A 22,408-nucleotide genomic window follows, 5' to 3' on the forward strand; every position below is an offset into this window, starting at 1 on the left:
TGATAATCTAATTCCTAGATTATTGAACTGTAAAATTATTACACGATTCATTAACTCCACATCCATGTAGATGCAATCAAGCTACGGTCTTGGTTGTTGTTTCATTTAACATTTGAATTAATATTACATAAATGTACCACTTCAAGCATCCATCCAAGTGCAAAACAAAACAGTACACACAGTAATTATGGGTAATACGGTTCTTAACATCAGAATGTCTGTTTTGGTGTGAAAGGCTTGTTATGATCCATTACATAGATTTCATTCCAGCAGCCATGAATTCCCGGAGTCTCAATGTGCAGCGCCCCATGGTGGCGCTCCTTAGGGTGTGAGCGTGGACGTTGTCATGGTATCCTTTGCATTCCTCGCATCTCAAAACACCTCAGAGCACAACACAGACGACATGAACGTGTCACTTCCCCTGTCACTGAACAGCGGGCTACAGTGTGGCAACTCCTTACAGCATGACAGTGGAGTACGACAGCATCTCTAATGAAATATCAGGAGGAATTCAAGGAGTCACCATCTGAATTATCTAAACAGGAACTTGAGCAAAACTCCTCTGCACATCCATGTGCTTTTTCAGATAGGAGTTACTGAATGCAAGTACTCAGCAAGTCAGATTTATATTCAGCTTAAATGTCTACTTTTTTTCTTATCTCCTTTTTTTTTGTTTTTACAATCAGGACACAATTCGAAGATAATGACATTGAAGGACCTTTTCGTTACTGTGGTTCAGACTTAACGCAAATGGAAAACAGAGATGGTTTGGTATTGATTCCTTACAGAACTGTTTTTTACCACAAAGTTGGTATTTTGCCTCCCAGGAAATGTTAATTTTCAGTTAAAACTAGTAAGGAATGTGGGAAAAAGAAGGGTAGTTTGTCAAAAAGCCAACAACTATAATTAACTCCCTTATCTTTTAGGGACTAGACCTCTCAGCTGAACATGGCCCAGATGGTTCACATGTACGAAGAAGAGAATAGTTACACGGAGGCAGAATTGACAAAGCCTTATGATGAAAAAGGCCACTCTTCCCAGGCTCATAAAAGATGGCAGCTTTACAACTGTAGTGCGACAAATCTGTTTTTATTTATTACCCACGAAATCACATCGTTTCCTAAGTAGCAAAGCTTTTAAAAAGGGCTTCTTTACGCATGAGTAAATATTTTTCCTATGAACTCTTGGTTTGTCTTGCAACCCAACCCTAGTTTATTTAACAGTGAGATTGCTTTCTCCAGGGAAGGCAGTCAGAAATGGGGGATGGGAAAGGGAGAAGTTAGCTCTGTCTACAGGGCACAGCTGCTCTTTGCTGCTAGACTCCAGTGGAGTAATACATCAGTAATTATTTGAAAGTCAGACAGATTCCTTGCTTTCCTTGCCAGACAAAACTCTGAGAATTGAGGACTGGAAAGGAGGATAAAGGACTTTCAGTTTACTGTTTTTCCACTCATGGCTTTTTTTTTCCATGTTAGCAGCTACTGCTGCTATTAATTTTCTGATCTTTGCCTCCAGAGGCCTCACATACCACGCAAACTCAGTTTTAGCACTTGAACACTAATGCTTCTAAGTTTATGAAATTAATTTTTACAGAATGTTTCAGCTGTTTTCCCTAATAACTTCCATCTGAAAAAAAATGTGTTTATTTCATATTCTGTTTTAGCAGTGATTTCAACAGAACACTTTGCTGAAGAAAGGTGAAGACAGCAAAAAATCCAGATAAGAAGAACATACTTCCAGCAGCACACCACTAAGCTATAGTTTAATTTAACCAAAAATAGGAAGTAAACTTAATCTTCAAACTAGTCCCTGAAAATTATGAGTCAGCCTCTATTTACACTAGGAAAATGTTCAAAAGTTCACACCATTGCTAAAAAAAAATCATGGCACCTAAAGAAATGTTATATTTTCACAACGGTTCACTGAGAGTTTCAGAGAAAAAAAAAAGAAAAAAAGGAGAAAAAAAAAAGAAGATGAATAACATTTGAATAATTTTGTCCTTTTGGAAAATCACCCTCAAAATTAGGAACACAAGTAGCTATTATAATGACCCACAGACTCAGAACTAGATTCAGGTATAAGGTAGGAAGCAGCCAGTGACTCTGTGACAACCTCCTCCAAAGAAAAGAAGTTTCACGGGATTGAGGACCAGACAAAATGTGAGGAACTCCTTATGTGACTGGGCGCATCAATGTAAGTGACATTTATGGAGGATTCATGTGTCAGCCTAAGAATCCTTCAGACTCCCAAGATATCTGTTGGCTCTGTGCAGGCACGGCAGACAACCTGTGTAAACTGATCCCGTTCCACAGCAGCAGCTGACAACAGGGATGAATACTCTTGGGCATCTCAAATGGCACTAGAAATGTATGTATGGGCAACTAAATAAAGCCCTAAGTGTTAATCAGTGCAAGGTTGCTACAGCAAGAATGGAAGGATTTGAATGAACTGAGTATTTGATGAAATTGTACAGTACTTTTTTAAAAAAAAACAACCCACATGACTTTGTTCTGTACAAGTTATTACAAAAATGCTCCATATTCAACCTGTCTGTAAGGAAAAATGGGCAAATATAATTTATTTGTATCAGGATGGCACAGATGAGTATGTTACAGTTATGTAACCCAGCAAATCCTTTTTCACAAAACATGGGTTTAAAATAATGTATTTACTTCTTAAATTTATACTTGTTAGACTACTGAATATTCAAGAAGTCCTCATTTATAGACCATTTTCTTTCTCAGCCTTTAGCCAAAAGAGAACATAAAAGCAAACTTAGCTAAAATAAAACCAATCTCTTCTTCCACTCTGCTTTGCCTATTAGCTCTTCTGTGCCTTTCTCTATTTCTCTCTTAGAAGAAATTTAGTTCTGTTAAAATTAAACGCCCCAACAAAGAATGAAGTCTACCTTCTTGATCAGACAGAAACAGAAAGCAAGCTTCTCACTTCCCTTAAAAGACTAGGAATAGAACTGAGGATGAAATTAATGCAAATAGACCTAAAAATAACTAATTTTTTCTCAAATATACAAGAACGTGTTCTAGTAAGTTTAGTAGGTGAACTTTCTGAGTCATAAAAAAATTGAGAATGTATTTTTTGTATAAATAACACTGTAAACATACTATTTCTTGCATTCCATTAGAGTTCAGTTTATAAAACATATTAAATGCTAAAAATGTCTTTTTATAAAACAGAAAATGCGAAGAACCTGAAATGTTATGTATTACTGTGCTGCTTTTTTCATTTAAGTTTGTAAATCACAGTTTAACCTATGACTGACAATTTCTTGATTTAAGCTATGTGCAAACAGACCATAATAGCAGGTCGGGGAAACCAAATCTGTCCTCTAGAAGGAAGTTAGAATCACAAAACAGATTTGTATTTTCTGTATCTGATCTTTTGCATAGAAAGATTGTTGAAAATATCTTCAAGATTTGTATTGTTTTGTACAGAATCTAATGACAGTAATGATAGGAAAGTACAAAAGAATGAATTATAATATAATTGAAATAAAATGTTAAAAGTTAAAACCACAATTTCCATGTCCTCAGTTTCACAAGATATGACAGTAGAGATTTTATTTCTATTAAATTTAATTAACTTAAAAAGCCTATTGCCAAAATATTTTAAGGAAGTCGATGGAAATGCAGAATATCAAAACATACATATTTTCACATTTATTTGGATAATGAATCACAATTCAAAAAATAGAGAGACAAATGTGACTTCGCAAGTCATATGCCAACTACAGGCTGATTAAGGAATCAGTCTCATATAGAAAGCACTGTGCTTGTCTATTTTGGAACTTTTGCCGTAGATCATTAGTATGGAAATAAAAGAGGTTGACCTCATAACGAGGAATTTAGTCACGAAAGAAGATATACCAGAGTTCAGTTCCACATGCAGAATTCCTGCACAGCATTATTAAAGCCTCTTCCCTTCTCTGCATTCTGCTTCCCCCTTGCCAAAGGGAATGCAATGGTAGTTGCCTACCTTGTAGGGATTACTAGAAAGTAAATGCAGCCAGTGTCCATAAGAAAACTAGTCAGACCACTACCTTTATTTGGTGTAGTGGTTTCTATATCCCAGTACAAGATAAAAAACACCTGCAAATCTTCAATATTAATCTTCTCAAGTTCAGAAATCCTTAATTCTTGTTCATCTTCACTATAAGCCACGTTTTTGATATTTATTGCTTTTTATAATAGTTATAAGCAATATGTGAACAACTATGTCAATGCTTATACACAACACTGTGAGAAACAGTTCACCATTTTTCAACCTAAGAAATTGTGTTCTTTAATACCAGACATTCTGGCAATGACCATTTTTATAACATAAGTTGGAGTTTGGGGGTTTTTGTTTGTTTGGGTTGGGTTTTTTTCCTTTCTTTTTTCTTTCAAGTGTTCTGCCATATGGGATCTGTGTTATTTAATCCTCAAATCAGGCACACTGAAAATATTCCCTCCCCTGGCCAAAGCATTTAGCTTACCCGTGCTTCTGTGTCACTGTCTATACATAATTCATCCTCCTTTGCACACCATTTTGAGATCTATAACTTGGCAGCATTCTGGAAACCAAAGCAATATTTTATTTTGGTGCAGATATAAAAATATATAGGAGATACAAATATTAGCTGCAGTAACGCCTAATATTGAAATGCCTCATCTGTATATTCATATCACAGTGTTACATTTTTAGGTCAAAGCACTTTGATTGAGTTTCTTACCACCACTCAGGACATGATTTTACTATTCCCATTTCACAGATAAAAAAATAATGAAATAAGCCTCTACAGTTTCAATAAGAAGACAGCTAAGCTTAAAACAAAGGTTTCTCAAAGCAAGCTTTCCATCCTCATATTCTGTCTTAATACTGCTGTAAAAATATAATCATATTTTAAGTTAATAATTTTTATGGTTTTATAGCTAAATATCTTGATACCAGATTTGTGCTGCTTGTCCTAAGTACAGAGAGCCATATGTTATTACTTGACTGGGCAGATCAAAACAAAACTTTGAGAACACAAGTGAGGTGTTTCATTTTGCCATGTTTTTACAGTCTAAATCCACTGTTTCTGGCTTATGCCATGATTGCGATATTTTAAGGAAAACCTTAAGCCAAATCTCCAGTTTGCTGTTGCAACAGCATTCTGGAAAGCATCTTCTCTACATGAGATCAGTACAATTCAACCAAGCACCCACCCTGTATCAGTACCTTTCCGCAGTGAATGAACCCCTTAATCACTTTCTCGAAGACTAAAAAATTACCCCGTATGCTGAACGGCCAATTCTTTTTCTAACATCTTCCATATGTATAAAAAATAGTATTTGCTATGGGAAGCATATGTCAGAGGGGCGTTTCATGTTGGGCTGTAAGCCAGGGTGCAGTTCTTTCTGCTTGCAGATGTTTTCCTTTGTGTTAGAATCTTATTTCAGAGCGTTGGATATTGTGCGTACACAGCTTTATCTATGACAAAATCCAAAGAAACTAAATAAATGGGAGGAATGTCTATGGAATCACAATTTCTGAGAAGCCAGAACTCCTATATTAAGAAAAAGATATTTCACAATACCTTAAAGATCAATTCAAACCGATGTTAAGGAAAAGCTTTTTAAATGTTTGGGTATCTAGGTACTTTTAACAGAAATTACTTAGTACCTTCTTTGCCCCAGAACGTAATTCCTGGCTTGCGTTCCTTAATGGTGTATACTGAAAAAGGAATATCCCTTAATGCCCCATCCGTGGAATTGTTCAAGGCCAGGCTGGATGGAGCTCTGAGTAATCTCCTGGAAGGTGTCCCTGCCCACGGCAGGGGGGTTGGAACTAAATGGTCTTTAAGGTCCCTTCCAACACAAACCGTTCTATGATTCTGTGATTCTACGATTTTCAGGGGCAGATGAATTTTCATACAATTAAACAACTAAATTTTAGTATTAATTACCATGAATTACCATCAACTAAGTTTTACTATTGTCAGAAAAAGTGGTTCACAAAAAATTTGGGCAGAGACCAATTAGGAGCAACCAACAGAAGTTTCCTAAATTTCTGTGGGGCCATTATTCAAGGACCAATTTCTGATTGCAATTCAAAATCCGGCATTGCCATTTTTATCAGATACTGACAGCCAAGTTATCCTTTGTTTTGCAGTCCATCGTGCAGCACAAACCCAGAGCGATCTGCCAGTGCCTGGAAGCACTTCCATGGTGTGTGGGAACACCGCGACCGTCGGTGCTCCACAGCACAGTCCTCTCGCCGGCAGATTTTCCCTGCGGAAACACGGACCGTCCTCCTCACCCGCGGCGCTGGGGCAGCACAAAGCCTTCCCGTCCCGCTCAGGGGCGCTGTCCCTGCCCGCTGCGCCAGAGGGGCCGCGCTCGCCCTGCCCGGGGCGGCGGCCACACCGGCGGGAGCGGCTCTGCCGCCTCGGGAACGGGATAGCCGGGAGATGCCGGGCAGCGGGGAGAGAGGGGGGACAGGGAGAGAGGGGCGGGAGAAGGAGGGAGAGGGGGAGCGAGGGGGAAAGGGAGGGAAGGAGCGAGGGGCAGAGGGAGAAAGGAAAAGGGAGAGGGAAGGAGAGACGGGGGGCGAGGAGAAGAGAGAGAGGGAGGGAGGCCAAGAAGGGAAGAAGGGGGAACAGAGAGAGAGAGACGGAGAGAGCGGAGAGAGAAGGAGAGGGAGCGAGAGAAAAGGAGAGGGAGGGACGGAAGAGACGGAGACAGAAAGGAGACGCAACACGCACTCTCCGCCTCGCACCGCCCCCCGTTCCCGCCTGGGCGCCCCGAGGCCGCCCGGCCCCGCCCGCAGGGGGGCGGAGCGTCGAGCGCGGCCCCGCCCCGCTCCCTTTGTGCCGGGGCCGCGCGCGCGAGCCGCAGTCGCCGCCGCTTCCCGCCCGGGCAGCGCGCGCCCGCCCGCTCGCTCCTTCTCCCCTGCCCCCCCCTCCTTCCCATTCCTTCTCGCCGCTCTCCCGCTCGCCATGTCTCTGGGAGCCGGCCCCGAAGCGGGCTTCTCCAGTGAGGAGCTACTGACCCTGCGCTTCCCCCTGCACCGCGCCTGCCGCGATGGGGATCTGCCCGCCCTGTGCGCGCTGCTCCAGAGCTCGCCCCGCTCCGACCTGGCGGCCGAGGATTCCTTCTACGGCTGGACGCCCATCCACTGGGCCGCGCACTTCGGCAAGGTGGGGCCTGGCCGGGCTCGGCCGGCGGCGGGAGCGGGGGTGGGTATGGGAACGGGAAGGAGAAGGGGAAGGAGAAGGAGGGCGCGATTCCCGCTCGCGCGCAACGCGGCGCCATCTTTGCCCCTTGCGGGCGCCGCCGCCCCCCCATTCCCTCACCGCCTCCTGCCGCTACTCAGGGAATCGGGCGGGACGGCAGCGGACAGCCGCGGCGCTTGGCCCCGTTCCTGCCTCCGCGGTCAGCGAGGCGGGGGTGGGCAGGTCACGGGGCTGGCGGCACCTGCCGTCTCCGCATCTTTCATCCCTTCTCCGCTGCCGGCGGCAGCCGCCCCCCTCCCTTCCCGGGTGACAGTGGGGGCCTCGGAGCCGGGCTTCCAGACGGTCCCCGGGCACTGGCACCGGGAGCCATTGGCGCGGAGCAGGGCAGGGGGCTCCTCCCACGCTGGTCCCCTCCGGATATCCCCGGCGGGCGCCGGCCATCCGGGCGGGAGGCACCGCCGAGGCGCGACCCCTTCCACGCCCCCTCGGATAATCTCCCGTGCCCTGTTTGACCCTCCACGGTTGACCCCCCCCTTGCCGGCTCGCTTGTTGCTTTGTCTGCAGGGTCTGGTCGTGATCCGTGTCGTCTTCGGGCTCCGCACCTGGAGACTGCTTTGTTGTGGTGCCCGTGTTATGACGACCGGCTCGTTGGGAGTGTGGGGAGAAGGCGCTTGTGCCTGTGAGGCGCTCCTCCCTTGCCTTCAGGACGAAAAATAAATTGTAGTTTTCTGTGTTGGCATCCTCGCAATGCAGAAAAGGGTGAAACGCGGGAAGTAGGTCTGCTAACTTCACGTCTTAAAATGAATTAAATCTTAATTTCTTGATTCTTTCCTGTTTCTGATGCAGTGAGTGTCCCAGCCTATGCAAAATTCCAGAGCGGAGGGTTGGGGTTTGGTGCTTTTTCCTCGTTGATTTGTCTAGATTTGGAATTCGAGGGGCTTTTGTTCTTGTTCTCCCTCCCATTTCCAATATACTTCTATTTGTTTATTGGTTGTGTGCCAGAGGAAAAGATTGATATACTTAGGCAGTTGTCATGGGTTATAAAAGTACATTAAGAGATGGTTTCTATATATTGCATGATCTTATCTGCAGTGCTTCTTAGAGAAACGTTTTAGAAGCATGGCTAAGTAGTCCTTCAGTCCTAAAATAAAGTGAAACAAAAACCCTTAACCCACAAAATCCAAAATGTAAACCAGCGTTTTATGTACTCAAAAAGAAGCAAATAATCTACACTCTGGAAAAACTGGAGTGCCTTAAATTTTATTGGGAAGTACACTCATATAAAATGTGAAGATAGTAATCCATGTTAAGGTCTTCTGTTTCCTTTTTCCATCTCATAAGAATTTCTTTTTGGTACTAGCTTGTGGCAGCCTTGCTTTTGCCTTGAACAGTGTACATGTTACATTGTTTTTTTTTTTCTTTAAGCATCTTCAGCTCTCTGCCAACCATCTTAGGTTGTGTGAGTTTTTGCGTGCATTCCAGTTTCTGTTGAAGAGACACTTGCAGAAACAGCAAACAAAGGGAACAAGTCAATCTGCAATATGTCTTGCTTTTATTTGCCATACTCAGTCTTAGGTATGGGCAAAATTTGATTGATGGTGTTGTTACTTATTGGGGGAAAAATCTGACAAATGAATGAGACTTGGAAAGATGACCTAGGCTATAAATGGGTTTTATACAATTTTGCATATATGTACTTTCCTAAAAGCCTTCAGATCTAGGCAGTTTCAATTTATGGAAGTTATCTGTATTTTTTATAGTCTTGTTAGGTAGTGTTCCTTTCCCAGAGTCAAAGATTGTACAAAACATTGAAAAAGTTACAGTAGTGTAATTGGGTCCCAAATCAGGCTTTGTGTTTCTGTGGCATAGTTACACTTTTTTTACCTTTCACCAGTTAATAGACTGTTGCTAGCAGTGACACAATAGCTGCTTTTAGTGGACAGTGAGGTGCATGTTTTATGTTCTTATTTATGTTTTTTTTTTTCCAAATTCACTTTCATCAAAGCCAAATGGAGAGTTCTTCTGTTTATCAAAGTACCATAGATATCAAAATTAATTTGTGAAGTGTTCATTAATAGTTACTGAACAGGAATCTTCCTCTTCACTTCTTTGTTTCTTTAGATTTCATGGGATTTTCACTTGTTTGGTTTTTTTCTTTTTTCTGAAAGAAATTAAATGGTGACAGAACTTATTGTCTGTCTGTCTGATATAGGGCCATTTAGCAACATGGTCCACCAGACATGTATTGGTTCTAACTGCAGCTCTGTAGCATGATGAAATGACAAAACTGATGTAGTTCCTTTCTGGAAGAGTCCTTCTGGAACGACTCGTAAGCAGTGACATCTCTAAACCAGTCCATACATGTACACATGTGTACGTGAACAAACAGCAAGAGTCTGGGTTTGGTGAACTTTACGAGCATTGAGATGTTTCTGTCCCTTTACCTGTTGTACAGGTTGAACATGAAAGATGGCCCTAGCTGTATCAAAAGACAGTACAAAATAATTTTACAGTTAAGCTGTGTACAACTACATTCTTGCACAAAGGTGTAGATGTACTTTAGTAAGGAAGTAGCAGCAATAGTCAAGTTGGTTATAAATGAATATGCAAAAGAGGAAAGGTAGGGGGGAACACTCATGTAGCACTAGGACCAGTAAAAATGAAGTCTCAAGACTAGAAATGAAAACAGTATTCTTGAATGACTTACTCTGAAACATACTTTTACAGCTTGCAAGTAATAAATAAAATACCAGCAAATTCAACTGGACATGATAGATATTGCAAGTAATGTTTCTGGTGGTAATATCTGGGGTTTTAATGACAAAATGGGCCTCCTTTTAGAGTTAGTAGCAAGTCCAAATTTACTTGCTGTGTGGAGTACCTGTGGTAGAGTTTGCATTTTCAGGACATTCCCTGACTGCAGAGAACTGCTTGTCTCCTGAGATGTGAATTAATTCCCATTAGAGTTGCTGTATTCTAATTAGAGTTAATTATGTAGTGTCCTGAATTATCCTGGCATTCTGTAGGTTTCTGAGACGATGGGTCAGAATGTAGAATTGTTAACAGTCTAAAAAAGCTACTAGAGAGGTAGAAAATGAAGGGCTTGCATAAAAATCACTGTTCATTCACTTTGTTTTGGACTAACCTTAATTCAATTTTTAATCACTTGCATGTGAATTTTTATTTTCTCTGACCACATCTATTTGCTTGTGCTCTTCTGCTTTTTTTTTTTTTTTTTTTTTTTTTTTTTTTTTTTTTTTTTTTTTTTTTTTTCCATTTGACTCTTTACATTATAGGAAGCACAGTAGTGTTGCTTTTGGAACAAAAGTAGTACAGATAAAAATGACCATCTTTTCCTTGGCCAGTGTTGTGGCCTATGCAGGGACCTGTCTTTATTCTTGACCAAACCAATTTAACCTCTGCTTTAAGTTATACAGTGGAAAATATCTGCTATATTAAATTTAGGTTATTTAATGAAAGTGGACTTGTGTATCCTGATATCAAGCATAAATTATCAAGTGAGGTATTGTTTTTTGTCATATTGACTTTTCCTGTCTGTGGATGTAATTACATTTATACCTCATTCTTCCATAATGTTGGAAGAAGCATGTTTTAGTGACAGCCATGTTACAGGAGAGCCACACTTCAGCTTTTAATGAGTTGAAATGTCTTCATTGTTAAAGCACTGTCAGAGAATGTAAAAAAAAAAACAAAACAAGGCAAGCAAACCCAACATTTAAAGACGAAGTTGTACAGATAATCATGACGTGTAGCCATCTTATAGAAGAGATTTAAACAGCACAGGATAGCGCTAGTGAATGAGTTTCTGGTTTTCCCTTTTCAGTTGATGGGCTGTAATGCCTACCTAATTATGTAATTCTTTTAGACCGGTGCCTGTGCAGGAAATATTATTCTTTCCTGAATTTGTAATGCTTGTCTAAAGTGTTTTCAAATTAACTCCATTCAAAGTCTTTTTTTTTTTTTTTAAAAAAAACTGGCTGAAATTTATTTTTGTTTGCAATTGCAGTAGATGCTCTTGGGTGTAGCAGGAGGTTTTTTCCCATCACATGACAATAACTAGTGTTACAATTTAATTAATAATTACTAAGGGTTAACAGCAACATTAGGGGTACTAACATGTGAACATCAAGGAAAGTCTAAGATTGGCAAACAGAAAGTGTATTTGAGTAGTCTAGCATTAGAATTATATGTTTGCTTACACCAGTTCTTTGATGTAATTTTTTTTCCAGAAAACGTGCTTGTTTTCTTTTGGAAAGGTACTTTGTCTTTGGTAATGTTAAGGTTTATTCATTAATATGGCAGTATTCTAGTTACCCTCACCCTTACTTCATGCACTTAGTGAGTTAATGGTACATCTGTGTCCAGCCTTAACTTCATTACAGTCCAAAAAAAGTACTTTTGTATATCCTGAAGGATAAGGTTCATATGTGTTTGTTTGGACTTTATAAGGGAAGAAAACAATTAAAGTTCACAATGTATTTGCAAAACTAATATAAAATGATTAATTACAGTGGGTTGGTAGTTACCTCATATGTTTAATTCAGCAAGATCAGGAATTCACAGGTTAAAAGAGGGAGAAAGAAAGGCTCACATACAGAAATGGAAGAATGTTGTAATCCTGCTGTTGATGTTTCTATCTGAATCAAGCTGCAAGCCCACATTTGGGCGCTTTTTAATTGTTCGTTTATGGACAGACTACTCCACAGCTGTGATGTGGCTGATGTTTCCTTTAACTGTGAGAGACAGAGAGACCCATAGATTTTTGGTTTATGTGAACCAATGCCTTGAGCCAGCGTGGGATTATTATGTGTGTGTGCAGTGGTGTTTGTTTTCTAACCGCAGTTAATGGATGCCTAGACTAAACCGTTTATTTCAGCATAGTGCGTTCCTTTTCCTTTCAACAAGAAGACAATGTTACTGTGTGACAGGAAAGGAGCGTTGTTTTGACTGCTTTTGCAAGTTGAGGTCATTGTGGCTGTGGTTTGCCTAGTTTCTACAAATGAGATGTTATGAACATTTTAAAATAGTATCTGGTTATCTGACCCTTCTGGTTAGTGTGTTGGGAAAATAAAAGTCAGAATATAATGGAACAAAATACTGCAATTTTTTAAAACAAAGAATTACTTTTTTTTGTATTGCCACAAACATACAACCTGTTTTTTTTTTTTTAACGGCTCCTCATCTATAATAACAGGAAATGGTGGGAGAAATGTATTCCTTTTATTGATTTAGCATACTAGATATTATTAAGAATTAGTTTTCATTACTAATCTTCTGTCACTTCAGGAAAACATTAAAGAAATGAAAAATCTTATGTTTTTCTGATTTACCTTTCTCTAAACTCTTCTGAGAGTACATCTGTGTATCTCCTGACAACGCTCTTGTTTTGGCAAATGTCTGGTTAGTATCATTTTTTTTTCCTCCTTAACAAAAGTGAGCCAAATGGCTCTTGTAGTTCGATCTGAAGTATTTATGTCCTCTTTTCCCTTTTCCTGAAAAGAAATGTGGAATTCAGTTTTGTAGGTGACAAGTATTTTTGAGATATAGTCTATAGCCAAAGGAGGGAGGAGTCAAGGAGGAGGGGGATATCCTAAATCTCATATTCTCTCTTGTTTTGCATTCATGTAGTCTTACTAGGAAGTTTAGCTTTTCTTGGATTTATGTATTTATTTAGCACTTGCTAATTGTCATAGCACATCTGTGTAACATTTTTGGTTTTATTCCCTCATGTCTTTAAAGCTGGAGTGCCTAATGCAGTTAGTAAGAGCTGGAGCTTCTGTAAATGCCAGTACAACCCGTTTTGCTCAAACACCAGCCCACATTGCTGCTTTTGGAGGACATCCTCAGTGCCTGAATTGGTTGATCCAAGTGGGGGCCAACATAAACAAACAGGTATGGATTCATGTGTACTTCACCTATGCATATAGTTTTAGAAGAAGTGTCTTGATCCCTTTCTATGACATATCTGATCCTTACATTAACATACAGATACTTTATTTTTAACATCGGCTGAAGTCAAATGACTTAATTATTAGTTATAGACCTTTTACATTAGAGTAGAGCTAGGACTAATAAATGTCCTTTAAACTTCTAGGGGTTTGGAGGACATTTGTTTTAGGAATTGACATCTTGCTACTTCTTGAACAAAATGGTAATGCTGCTTTGGTATTGGCAGCATTAGCAAATATTCTGATATTGTAGTGCTGCTTTAGGGGCAAGAAGGAAGACTAGTAAGGAACATAATACGTACTAAATATGCTAAGAATTGGAAAATTCACCATTACCTACAGAACCATGAGACCCTTACGGTGCTTCATGATTTAGTCACACATCTAACTAGTAAGGTCTGCTGTGGTTTATTTTAAGGTGCACATGGTTTTATGTTTTCTTTTCTTTTTAGATTATTTCCAAAGCTTTTCTAGTAACTTCTTGGAAATAGATCAGAAGCATGTACTTTACTAACAAAGAATGAATGGATGACTTAAATTTTTTTTTTTTACTATAATTTTTCATTACTTTTACTGGGAGTATGTAATTTATTTGGTAGCAGAGAGTGCATAAATATAGCAAAATACCTGTAAAGAACTGTTTTACTCTGGTGAAGTAACAGAATTGGATGCTTAAAATCTATCATATTTTTGAAGAAAATGTTTGAAGTTCTGAATGAATCTATTATGTATGCTGGACATACATAACATATACCTTTTTAATGGTAATAAAAAGTATTTTTAGTAATATTCTATGAGAGTAATTGATACTACAGCATATGCTGTTATTGAAAGCTGTGGTATAGCACAGCATCTGTAAAATGTCTGGCCTATTAAAAGTTGTATCATACTTTTCTTAAAATATTTAATGGCCAGACTTTGTTTTACATGCAGTAGAGTTAAGCTAAGTCTGCTGAAGAACTTAAACACTTGCATTTCTAGAGTTTGGTTCTTTTTTTTTTTAAGCTATGCAAAAATAAGAAATGGGGAAGTTTGTGTTGAGTTTTCAGAAAAGAAGGCTGGTGCATTGAGAACAGCTGTGAGACACCAGGAGAATTGTAGAAACAATGAAGGTGACTGGATGCAGAGGCTATAGATCGCATCTTCTCCTTGATACCTGACAAAAGTAACTTATGCAATAAGTTATTGCTGCATAGTGGTAGAATCTTCAGAAGAGAAAATACAAGAACTATAAATGCATCTGGAGACCAGGTAAGAATGTAAAGAAACGGTGATTAGAGAGGAAACATGGCATGCACAGAATAAAGATGTACAAATAACTGCTAAATGAGAAGAGAAGAATGAATGAAAATGAATGAATGAGAAGAATGAAAGTTTCCAGCTATGAGGATAAAGAGAAGAACTGACCAGTGAGGTTGAAATGGAGTTGAAGAACAAGCTTGCTGTCCCGGAACATGATGGGGGGAAAAAAAAAATCACATGTAGTGAGTGAGGTTGTAGCAAAGAAGAAAGTAGCAGCTAGCCTCCAGAAGAAGAGAAGAGAGTGGAGAGATCTCTCCATGGGCTGAGGGCAACATGCAGATGACTGTAAAAAAAAGCAGAAGGCAGTATAATATGCAGTTAAAGTGGGCAGGAAACTCATTCCAGCTTAAAGAAGTCACCAAGGCAAGCCAGTGACTCGGGAGTCTATATATTAGTGGTTTGTCAGCGGAGCAAATGGTCCTCCACAGGAGGAAGAGTAGTTTAGTTCTTGAGTTCAGATAGTGATGATAGTATCTTATAGGCTTCTAAGGGCAGACTTAGGTACTGACAGGCCAAGGACACAACAGAGATGGGTACTGAGAGCTGACATTGTGAGCACCTTGTGTGTTGTTAATGGTAGGCTCAAGTTGCACTTGAATGTAGTAGCTTTTTTTTTTTTTTGCCCCCACAAAATACTAACTGAACATACGATTAGAGGCATTTCAGACTCAATTTGATGATAAAGTAAGATACCTGTGGTTAATTTTAAATAGTAGTAGAAACAAGAGTGTCTCTCAAGTTGTTTGTTAGGATGCAACTGGTCAGTCACACTGGTTTCGCATGCGCAAGCACTGAAAGCTAGGCAGTGTGCCTTCATGATACCTAAAGCAGAAAACTCATCCCACAGATAGTTGGATACGTGGCTATGTAAAGCACCGTGCATGCTTTGCTCTCCCCAGTTCCTTCAGCTGTTTATTAAATTGCAGTCAAATTCTACTACTCTTGTTTGATTTCAATTCCTTAAATGATCTTGGTTCCTTATTTAACTTGCAAGCACCTTCAGGTGATCATCTAGGGCTTCCACCCACACTTTTGAGCTGTTGGAGCACTATTTCCTGATGTGTATTTTGTTTATTCCTTCCAGCTCGCTGACTGATGCTGTACTCCAAACAGACATAGTCACTGGCTAATGCTTGTGTGAGGACAAGTGTTCCATGGACACTGGATACAAAACACATGCTGAGAAAGATCTGGGAATACTTGATATTTAAAATAGTAAACTTTCCTTCCAAACTGACTCCTGGTCATTGGCTACAGACTAACCCATCACTTCTGGAAAAAGAAAAGGATAGCTTCTGAAAAGGAATCCACTCAAGTCTCTCAGTTTTAACGTAAACCTCCGGTACTCAGTAGAATTTGCATGCATGCTTTCTCATATCTGCCCTGAGGTATTGTATTGTAGCCCATGCTGCCTGCCCTAAAGTTTAGGAAAACTTAAAAATGTCTTATCTCCTTGCTGGTGACAACTGCCTAGGACACTTCTGAGGCAGCAGCAGTGAAGGACAAGTGCTGAAAAGTGCTTGTCCCAATTGTCCTTTGCTCCCTAGATAAGTTTTCTGAGTATATCCTGTGATGCCTAGCCCTCTTATATAACTGTGTGTGCTGGCTAGAACCATCTCTATGATCAGTGGGCAGTTCTTCCCCACCCACCCTCCCCCGCTCACCATAAAAAAGATGCACAGGAGGAAAGCCGAAGTGACAAGCAGTGGCCTGACTGTTTTTACCCAGCAGTGAACTCAAAAGAATGTCCTGCTGTTTGGGTTTGGTTTTTTTTCAGTGGGCAGCGCCTGCTAATAGTTCTTAGTAATGTGACTCAGGACCTGCACTTGGCTGCCTGCCTGCTCTAGTTCACTGTAATACTGCAAAGCAATTATGTTGCTACTTTTCCTGAGGATTTTTTCTGTTTTATCCTTGTCACAACGCAGATTGATTCTGGGCTGTTGTACATATTAACACCAGATAATCATGAGTACTGTTTGATTTAGAAGACTGTTAGCTTTCATTTAAATACTTTTTTCCCCTCTAGCCGCAGCCTATTAAATATGTCTGTTGTATGTTGCCTGTGTTGATTGGCCAAAAAGTTTTGTGTGGCCTGTCCTAAAGAGAAGGGAAAAGAAATACTGCATCCTTACAGGTGATGCAACTTAATTTTCATGCAGTCAGTTATCATCACATAGCAGTGATGGCAGATTTAGGAGGGTTAGATTACCCATACTAGCAAGAACTGTAAACATGCTGATATCCTTGGTGGGGAGGAAAAAAACCACTCATTATTTTGGTTTGTTATAGTTTTGTATTTTAAACAACAATTTGGACTAAATCCAGATAGGAATATCCCATCAGTTCTCATTTGCACTCAAAATTCAGAAGGAGAAACAATCACAAATTCAAAGCATTTTTAGCGAAGAATGAGGAAAAGTACTCAGTGTTCTTTAGTTTCTGCTTCCTAGCTTCAGAAAGGGTGCTGAGTCTAAGACATCTGAATAGCTTCTGGAAATGTGATCATCTGATAGAACTTGAAATTCAGTCAGTTGAGTTAAGGGATTGGGTTAGTTTGTTTCTTATCAGGTAAAATAGTGCTTCTCTATCTTAGTGAGATATCATTGGAAGTGTTTTACAAGTGCTTGCAGAGTGTTGAGGTTTAACTTCAGTAGATGCCTAAGCACCACACAGCCACCTCCTTGTTCCCCCCCACTCAGCGAGTTGAGGGGACAATCAGAAGAGAAATGTGAGAGAAAACTCATAGGTTGAGATAAAGGCGATTTAACAGGTAAAAAAAGGAAGAAAAGAAAAACAAATCCAAGAAAAATCAAGTGATGATAAAAGCCTCACACAACAACCAGAAAAGCTTAGTTGCTCACCAATAGCTGACTGATGCCCAGCCAGTGCCCAAGCAATGACAGCCCTGGCAAACTTTTCCCCCCACCTGCCACAGCTTCTTTTGCTGAGCGTGATGTTATATGGGACAGGATAATCCTCTGGTCAGTTTGGATCAGTGGTCCCAGCTCTGCCATGTCCCAGCCCACTCCTAGCTAAGACTTTGGATTTGTGCCCAAAGCCGTGTTTTTAGTACACCAAAAAACCTTACTAGCTGCTCTGAAGAAAATTAACTCTGTGCCAGCTAAAACAGTACAAATAGTTGAAAGTTTTCAGTGTAAATGTGTATTGGAGCTTTTTATTTTAAAAACAAATATTTGCAGGTAAGTTGGTTTTGGATTTTGGGGGGGGGGGGGTTGGGTTGGGTGGGTTTTTTTTGTTTGTTTTTTTTTAATAAATGGAAGGGGACTAAAGGTACCAGTGAGCGAAATTACCTGAATCATATCCAGGGACTTGGAACTTGGAGAACAAACTGGAAAATGTCCTCTGAATTCATCAGGAAGATCCTCAAGCCAACAGAAGTTTGGGTCCCAAAAAGACAGAGGGAAAGTGGAGTGAAAAATGGCTTTGGAATGAACTGAAAAAATACCCACATCTAAAAGAGACCTGGGAATAAGCAGCAAGTTTGAGAAAAGTATTTAATCAGTAGAGGAAATGTCTTTTGAGGTTAAGCAGCATAGTGAGGAATTGCAAACTGATTAGTCAAGCTGAGATAGGTTTACTGATTAAAGCAAAAAAAGCAAAAGACTCTTCAGCCACATAAATAAAAATACAATAAGGAAGGAAACCAAATACTTATTCAGTAAAATGAAAGAAGTCAAAGGTAATCTAGACATGACCCCAAGGTAGAGAAGACTGCCCCTGTCTTTGTGAAAGGATAGCCATGCTTCTCCAGGGGAAAGGAAGAAGGTGTTCATCAGAGAGTTGCAAAAAATGTGTGTCTAATGCTTCATGACTTTTTGTCATTTCTTCAGGAGTACCGTATACAAAATACTTAGTTTCCACAGAAACAAATGTGTTATCTTGAATGCTAAATTAATGAAACTTAATTGGCATTTCTGCTTATTTATTTATAATGCGACTTCTAGATAGTGAGACAAGTGTTAGAAGAGAAGGGTAAATGGGACCTTGACAAGTTCTGCTCTTGGTATGAAAGACCAATACAAGTTATTGATGCTTCCCTTCCTGCAATATTACTACAAAAGGGATTATATCAGAGTGAAGCACATATGGGAAGTGTGAACAATTTAAAGGATTATGAGGTATTGACAAGGATAATTAGGACTTTGTAGAGCCCCTCAAAATAACTTCTTTTGCTCTGCATAGCCAAAAAAATATGAAAATGTGCCAGCAAGCTAGACCCTGAACTGTTCTCAGAAGCTTCTTGGAAAAAGCTGTTACTTTGTTTTTTATTTGGTCACATGGATTCCAGTTGTTGAATCAAAACAGAATTGTTCTGATGCTCATACAGAGCACTTTAGTTTCCTTTTTGGATGTGTTGAAAAATAAGTAAATTTAAAAGCCATTTTTTAGTGGCCTATAATTTTTTCCTTTCAGTCTAGCTCATAATCCAGAGATAATTTCTTAGCAGAGCTAGGAGAGTAGTTCAGAAACTGTTTCAGTACCCCTTAGGAGAATGTCAAAGGAAGATAATAGTAGTGATGGCTGAAATTTAGGTGCTGTAATTAAAAGGAATGCTATAAAAATCTAAATATGTGTATTCTGTCATTTTCTAAGTATTTTCTCAAATCCTTAGCTTTAGACACACATGCTTTTCTGGGCCAGTGATTGAAAGCAGTCCTTCTCAAGACATATATTCTCTTCTGTGATACTAATGTTCTTCCACTTGGCAATGGAATCTTTAGCTGCTACAAGCTTAGCTCATGCTAATACAGTGGTGAAGAGTCCTTTTGCAAAGGTCTTTGCTTATCTTTTCTGTCTTTCTCCGCAGCAAGACTTCATAATGCAGTTCTCTAGGTCTTATGCTAGTTTTATGGGGCTAGTAGAGATTTTTGTCATCTTTATCACATGCATGGCTAGTTGAGCTGACTTTCCCTAAACTGAACCTCTTTTAACTGAGGATTGGTTTTGTAAATACTAATGCTGAGCACAAGAGGCAAATTACTTCTTTTCTACACTTTTACCTCTTTAACAAAAAGGGGGGGAAGGGGCAGATTGGGGGGAGAAAACAATAACAGAATGATGAATGAAAGACCGCTTCCATGATTGGAAAATTTATTACACTAGGAAGAAAAATTTTCAAGGTAAATTAGTGTCAAATGAATTTGCATGTATGATAGTTAATGTAATTGTATCCTCTTTTAAACTTCTCTGTCTTCCTGTTACTTCAGGAAAACTTATAAATAGGAGAAATTGCATAAACTTCATTGGAAAGCAGTCTTCTATCCATCAGCTATAGACAGCCATTTTGGAAGGAGGGCTGTATGGCTCTTTTATAATCTCTGAGGAATTTTCTGTTCTTTTCTGTCTCCAAGCTTTGTCAGCCTCAGCAATTTTCCTTAGTTTATAAGAAAGTAAACTTTATTAGGTACCATTATTGTTCCTTGCTGGGTGTGCTAGGTAGTTCATTGTTTGGCTGAATATCTATCTTAAGCACTGGTAAACTGGCTTACTCAGTGAATTTGTAACTCATTATAAAAATATTTTACCATGAAATAAAATTGGCAAATTGAAAATTGAGAGTACATAACACATAATCCAAAATTCACGTTCAAGTTATATTTACATGGTCTAAAAGATGTGATTAAACTTCTCAAAAACTTGGCAAAGAATTTAAAACTTTGGTACTTTCTATCTATTAAGGTGGTAGTATGATTATATTTTGAATATAATCACGTTTCAAATAGGGCTTAAGTATAACCAGTACTGTAGAGCTAGACATGAACACTGTTGTGTGTAAAGACTGGTGAGTCAGTAAGGTGCTGTGTTAATTTAATATAGCTAGTGTTGATATTTTAATAAAAGAAACAGGGAAGCAGAACTGAGGCACATACAGTTAGAACATGTTTAATATTAGTCAAACAGACCAGTAAAGTCCATCAGAAGTTTGGAGAGGAAGAGGATGGGAAAGAAAACAAAAAAAATCTTTGCTATCCACTGGAAGTGTTAAGGATTGTGATTATTAAATCATGTTAACAAACCAATAACATTTACTTGCTACTTCAAGGCAATGTTTCATTACAGATTCTTCTCTATTGTTCTTAATACTGGTGGTTAATTGCAAGTACTGCGTTTCCTCTGCAGCCTGTAGATCACAATGCATGGAATTTACTTGCTGCTTGCTTGGATTTGTAAAATTGCTGTAGATTCTCCCTGTTATGAAGACAGTTGGTAGGGAGCAGTTGCCTGAAAAGCCTCCCAGTATGTTTACACATAATGCAAAAAGACTAAATGATTGGATGTGCTGGTTAATACTAATAGAATGTAAATGCAAAAGGAAATCAGAAAAGACAAGTATGTAGGATGTGGGTCAATAGTTATGTCTTGGGAGAGATCTGGCCTGTCCCATGAATGCTGGGCATACTTCTGTTACAGTAGAGTTCTGCATAGGTACTCCTCTCCTCCTGAGTACTGAGGGAGCAACACAGGACTGTGTAAGTGTATCAACCGTGTCTGAAAGCAGTACAGTCCCACAAGCTCAGCCTTGCTGCTTCTGAGTTCAGGATGGCTTGCTCAGTCCAACAGTATTGGGACACAAAAGTGCTAGGAGATAAAGGGGTTAGAATAACTTGTTGCAGTGCTATATGTTGGGGGGGTTTAACAAGTTTTGCTGAATATGATTGCTGATTGCCTAGTTAGGCTTATCTTGTGAGTTAAATGCCCTTTGTGTTATTTCTTGCTAAATATCTAATGTATATGGCAGCCTACTGCAAACTTTAAAGTAATGATAAAGTACCTGATGTATTTGCTAGCTTATGTGTTGCTTTTATGTATCTGCTTTCTTAATTAAAGTGAGTAATGTAACAATAAGATTTTAATTTTTAGAAAGATAATGCTTGACAAAATGTAGTTTATCTTTACAGGATTATGTTGGTGAAACTCCTATTCATAAAGCAGCTCGATCTGGTAGTATGGATTCCATAAGTGCCCTTGTGGCTCATGGTGCGCAAATAGAGTAAGTGAGGTTTGGTTTTTTTGTTGTTGTTGATTGTTGTGTGTGTAGCTAACTAACTTAGACCAGTAAACGTAGATACTAATTTCAGAAAGAAAAGTCAAAAGAGCAGACACCTGATTAAAAGACAGCTAGACATGTTCAACTGTAATGAAGCCCAGGATGTTTTGCATGTCTAGTAGTAAAGATTATTTTATTTAAATTATAGCAGTATACTAAAGTATTACAGCATTTATATCTGATACGTTATAATATTTATCACTCTTCTGTCAGATGACCCCAAATTGTACACTTTATTCAGCATGTAGTTATTTTTGCAACAAATCTACACCTTGCACTGGTGAATAAATATAGAAAACAATGCAAAAGCAAAATTATGCGCAAAACAGCAATTCACACACTCTTTGCAGTTAGTTTAATACTGTTTGTTAGTGTATTGTGTATTTGCCCTGTTAACTTTTTTCTTTAAAGGTTTATGTACTGCAAAAACATTCAGAAAGCTCACAAACTTTTGCAACTTACAGCATGGACAAAATGGATGCAGTTTTCACCTAGAAATGTTGAGTATAAGCTCTATGGCTTATAATAATGTCAATACTTAAGCAATTTGTTTTAATTAGAACTAGCTTTATTATCTGAAATGGTAACTAGTTATTGTATTTTAACCTGCAATATGAAACTGAAGTTGTGAGTGAAATAAGAACCATTTAGTTAATTTCCTGTTTTACCCTTTGGTTTCCATCTTACTGTTTTTGTAATGCTGCACTGATAAATATACCATAAAATATAACTCTTTTCAGTGGTGTCATAGCATATTCAGGAAATACACTACCTTTTAAGTGAATAGTAGTGAACAAATTGCTTTATATGAAGGGATTGCTTCACAGAAAAATTAAATAAGCCATCTCAGTTATT

The 22,408-nt window shown here is 39.1% G+C and overlaps 1 protein-coding gene across 3 annotated transcripts in view; it reads left to right on the top strand.

Annotated features, from left to right (window-relative positions):
- The first annotated feature begins 6,874 nt into the window (after positions 1-6,874).
- Positions 6,875-22,408, top strand: part of ANKRD10 (ankyrin repeat domain 10) — a 37,488-nt gene continuing 21,954 nt past the window's right edge. Inside the window, exons 1-3 of one of the 3 annotated variants that reach the window (XM_027743514.2) lie at positions 6,875-7,177; positions 12,974-13,126; positions 21,405-21,496. In XM_027743514.2, coding sequence (XP_027599315.2) covers positions 6,977-7,177; positions 12,974-13,126; positions 21,405-21,496 — 446 coding nt within the window. In that variant the 5' untranslated portion in view covers positions 6,875-6,976. Of the gene's footprint in view, positions 7,178-8,766; positions 8,789-12,973; positions 13,127-21,404; positions 21,497-22,408 lie in introns of those variants that run through there. The other 2 variants (XM_027743513.2, XM_039384687.1) reach the window with 2 other exon arrangements.

Source organism: Pipra filicauda, unplaced genomic scaffold (assembly GCF_003945595.2).
Source record: "Pipra filicauda isolate LSUMZ 115617 unplaced genomic scaffold, ASM394559v2 scaffold115_size4368891_pilon, whole genome shotgun sequence".
NCBI classification, from domain to species: Eukaryota; Metazoa; Chordata; class Aves; order Passeriformes; family Pipridae; genus Pipra; species Pipra filicauda.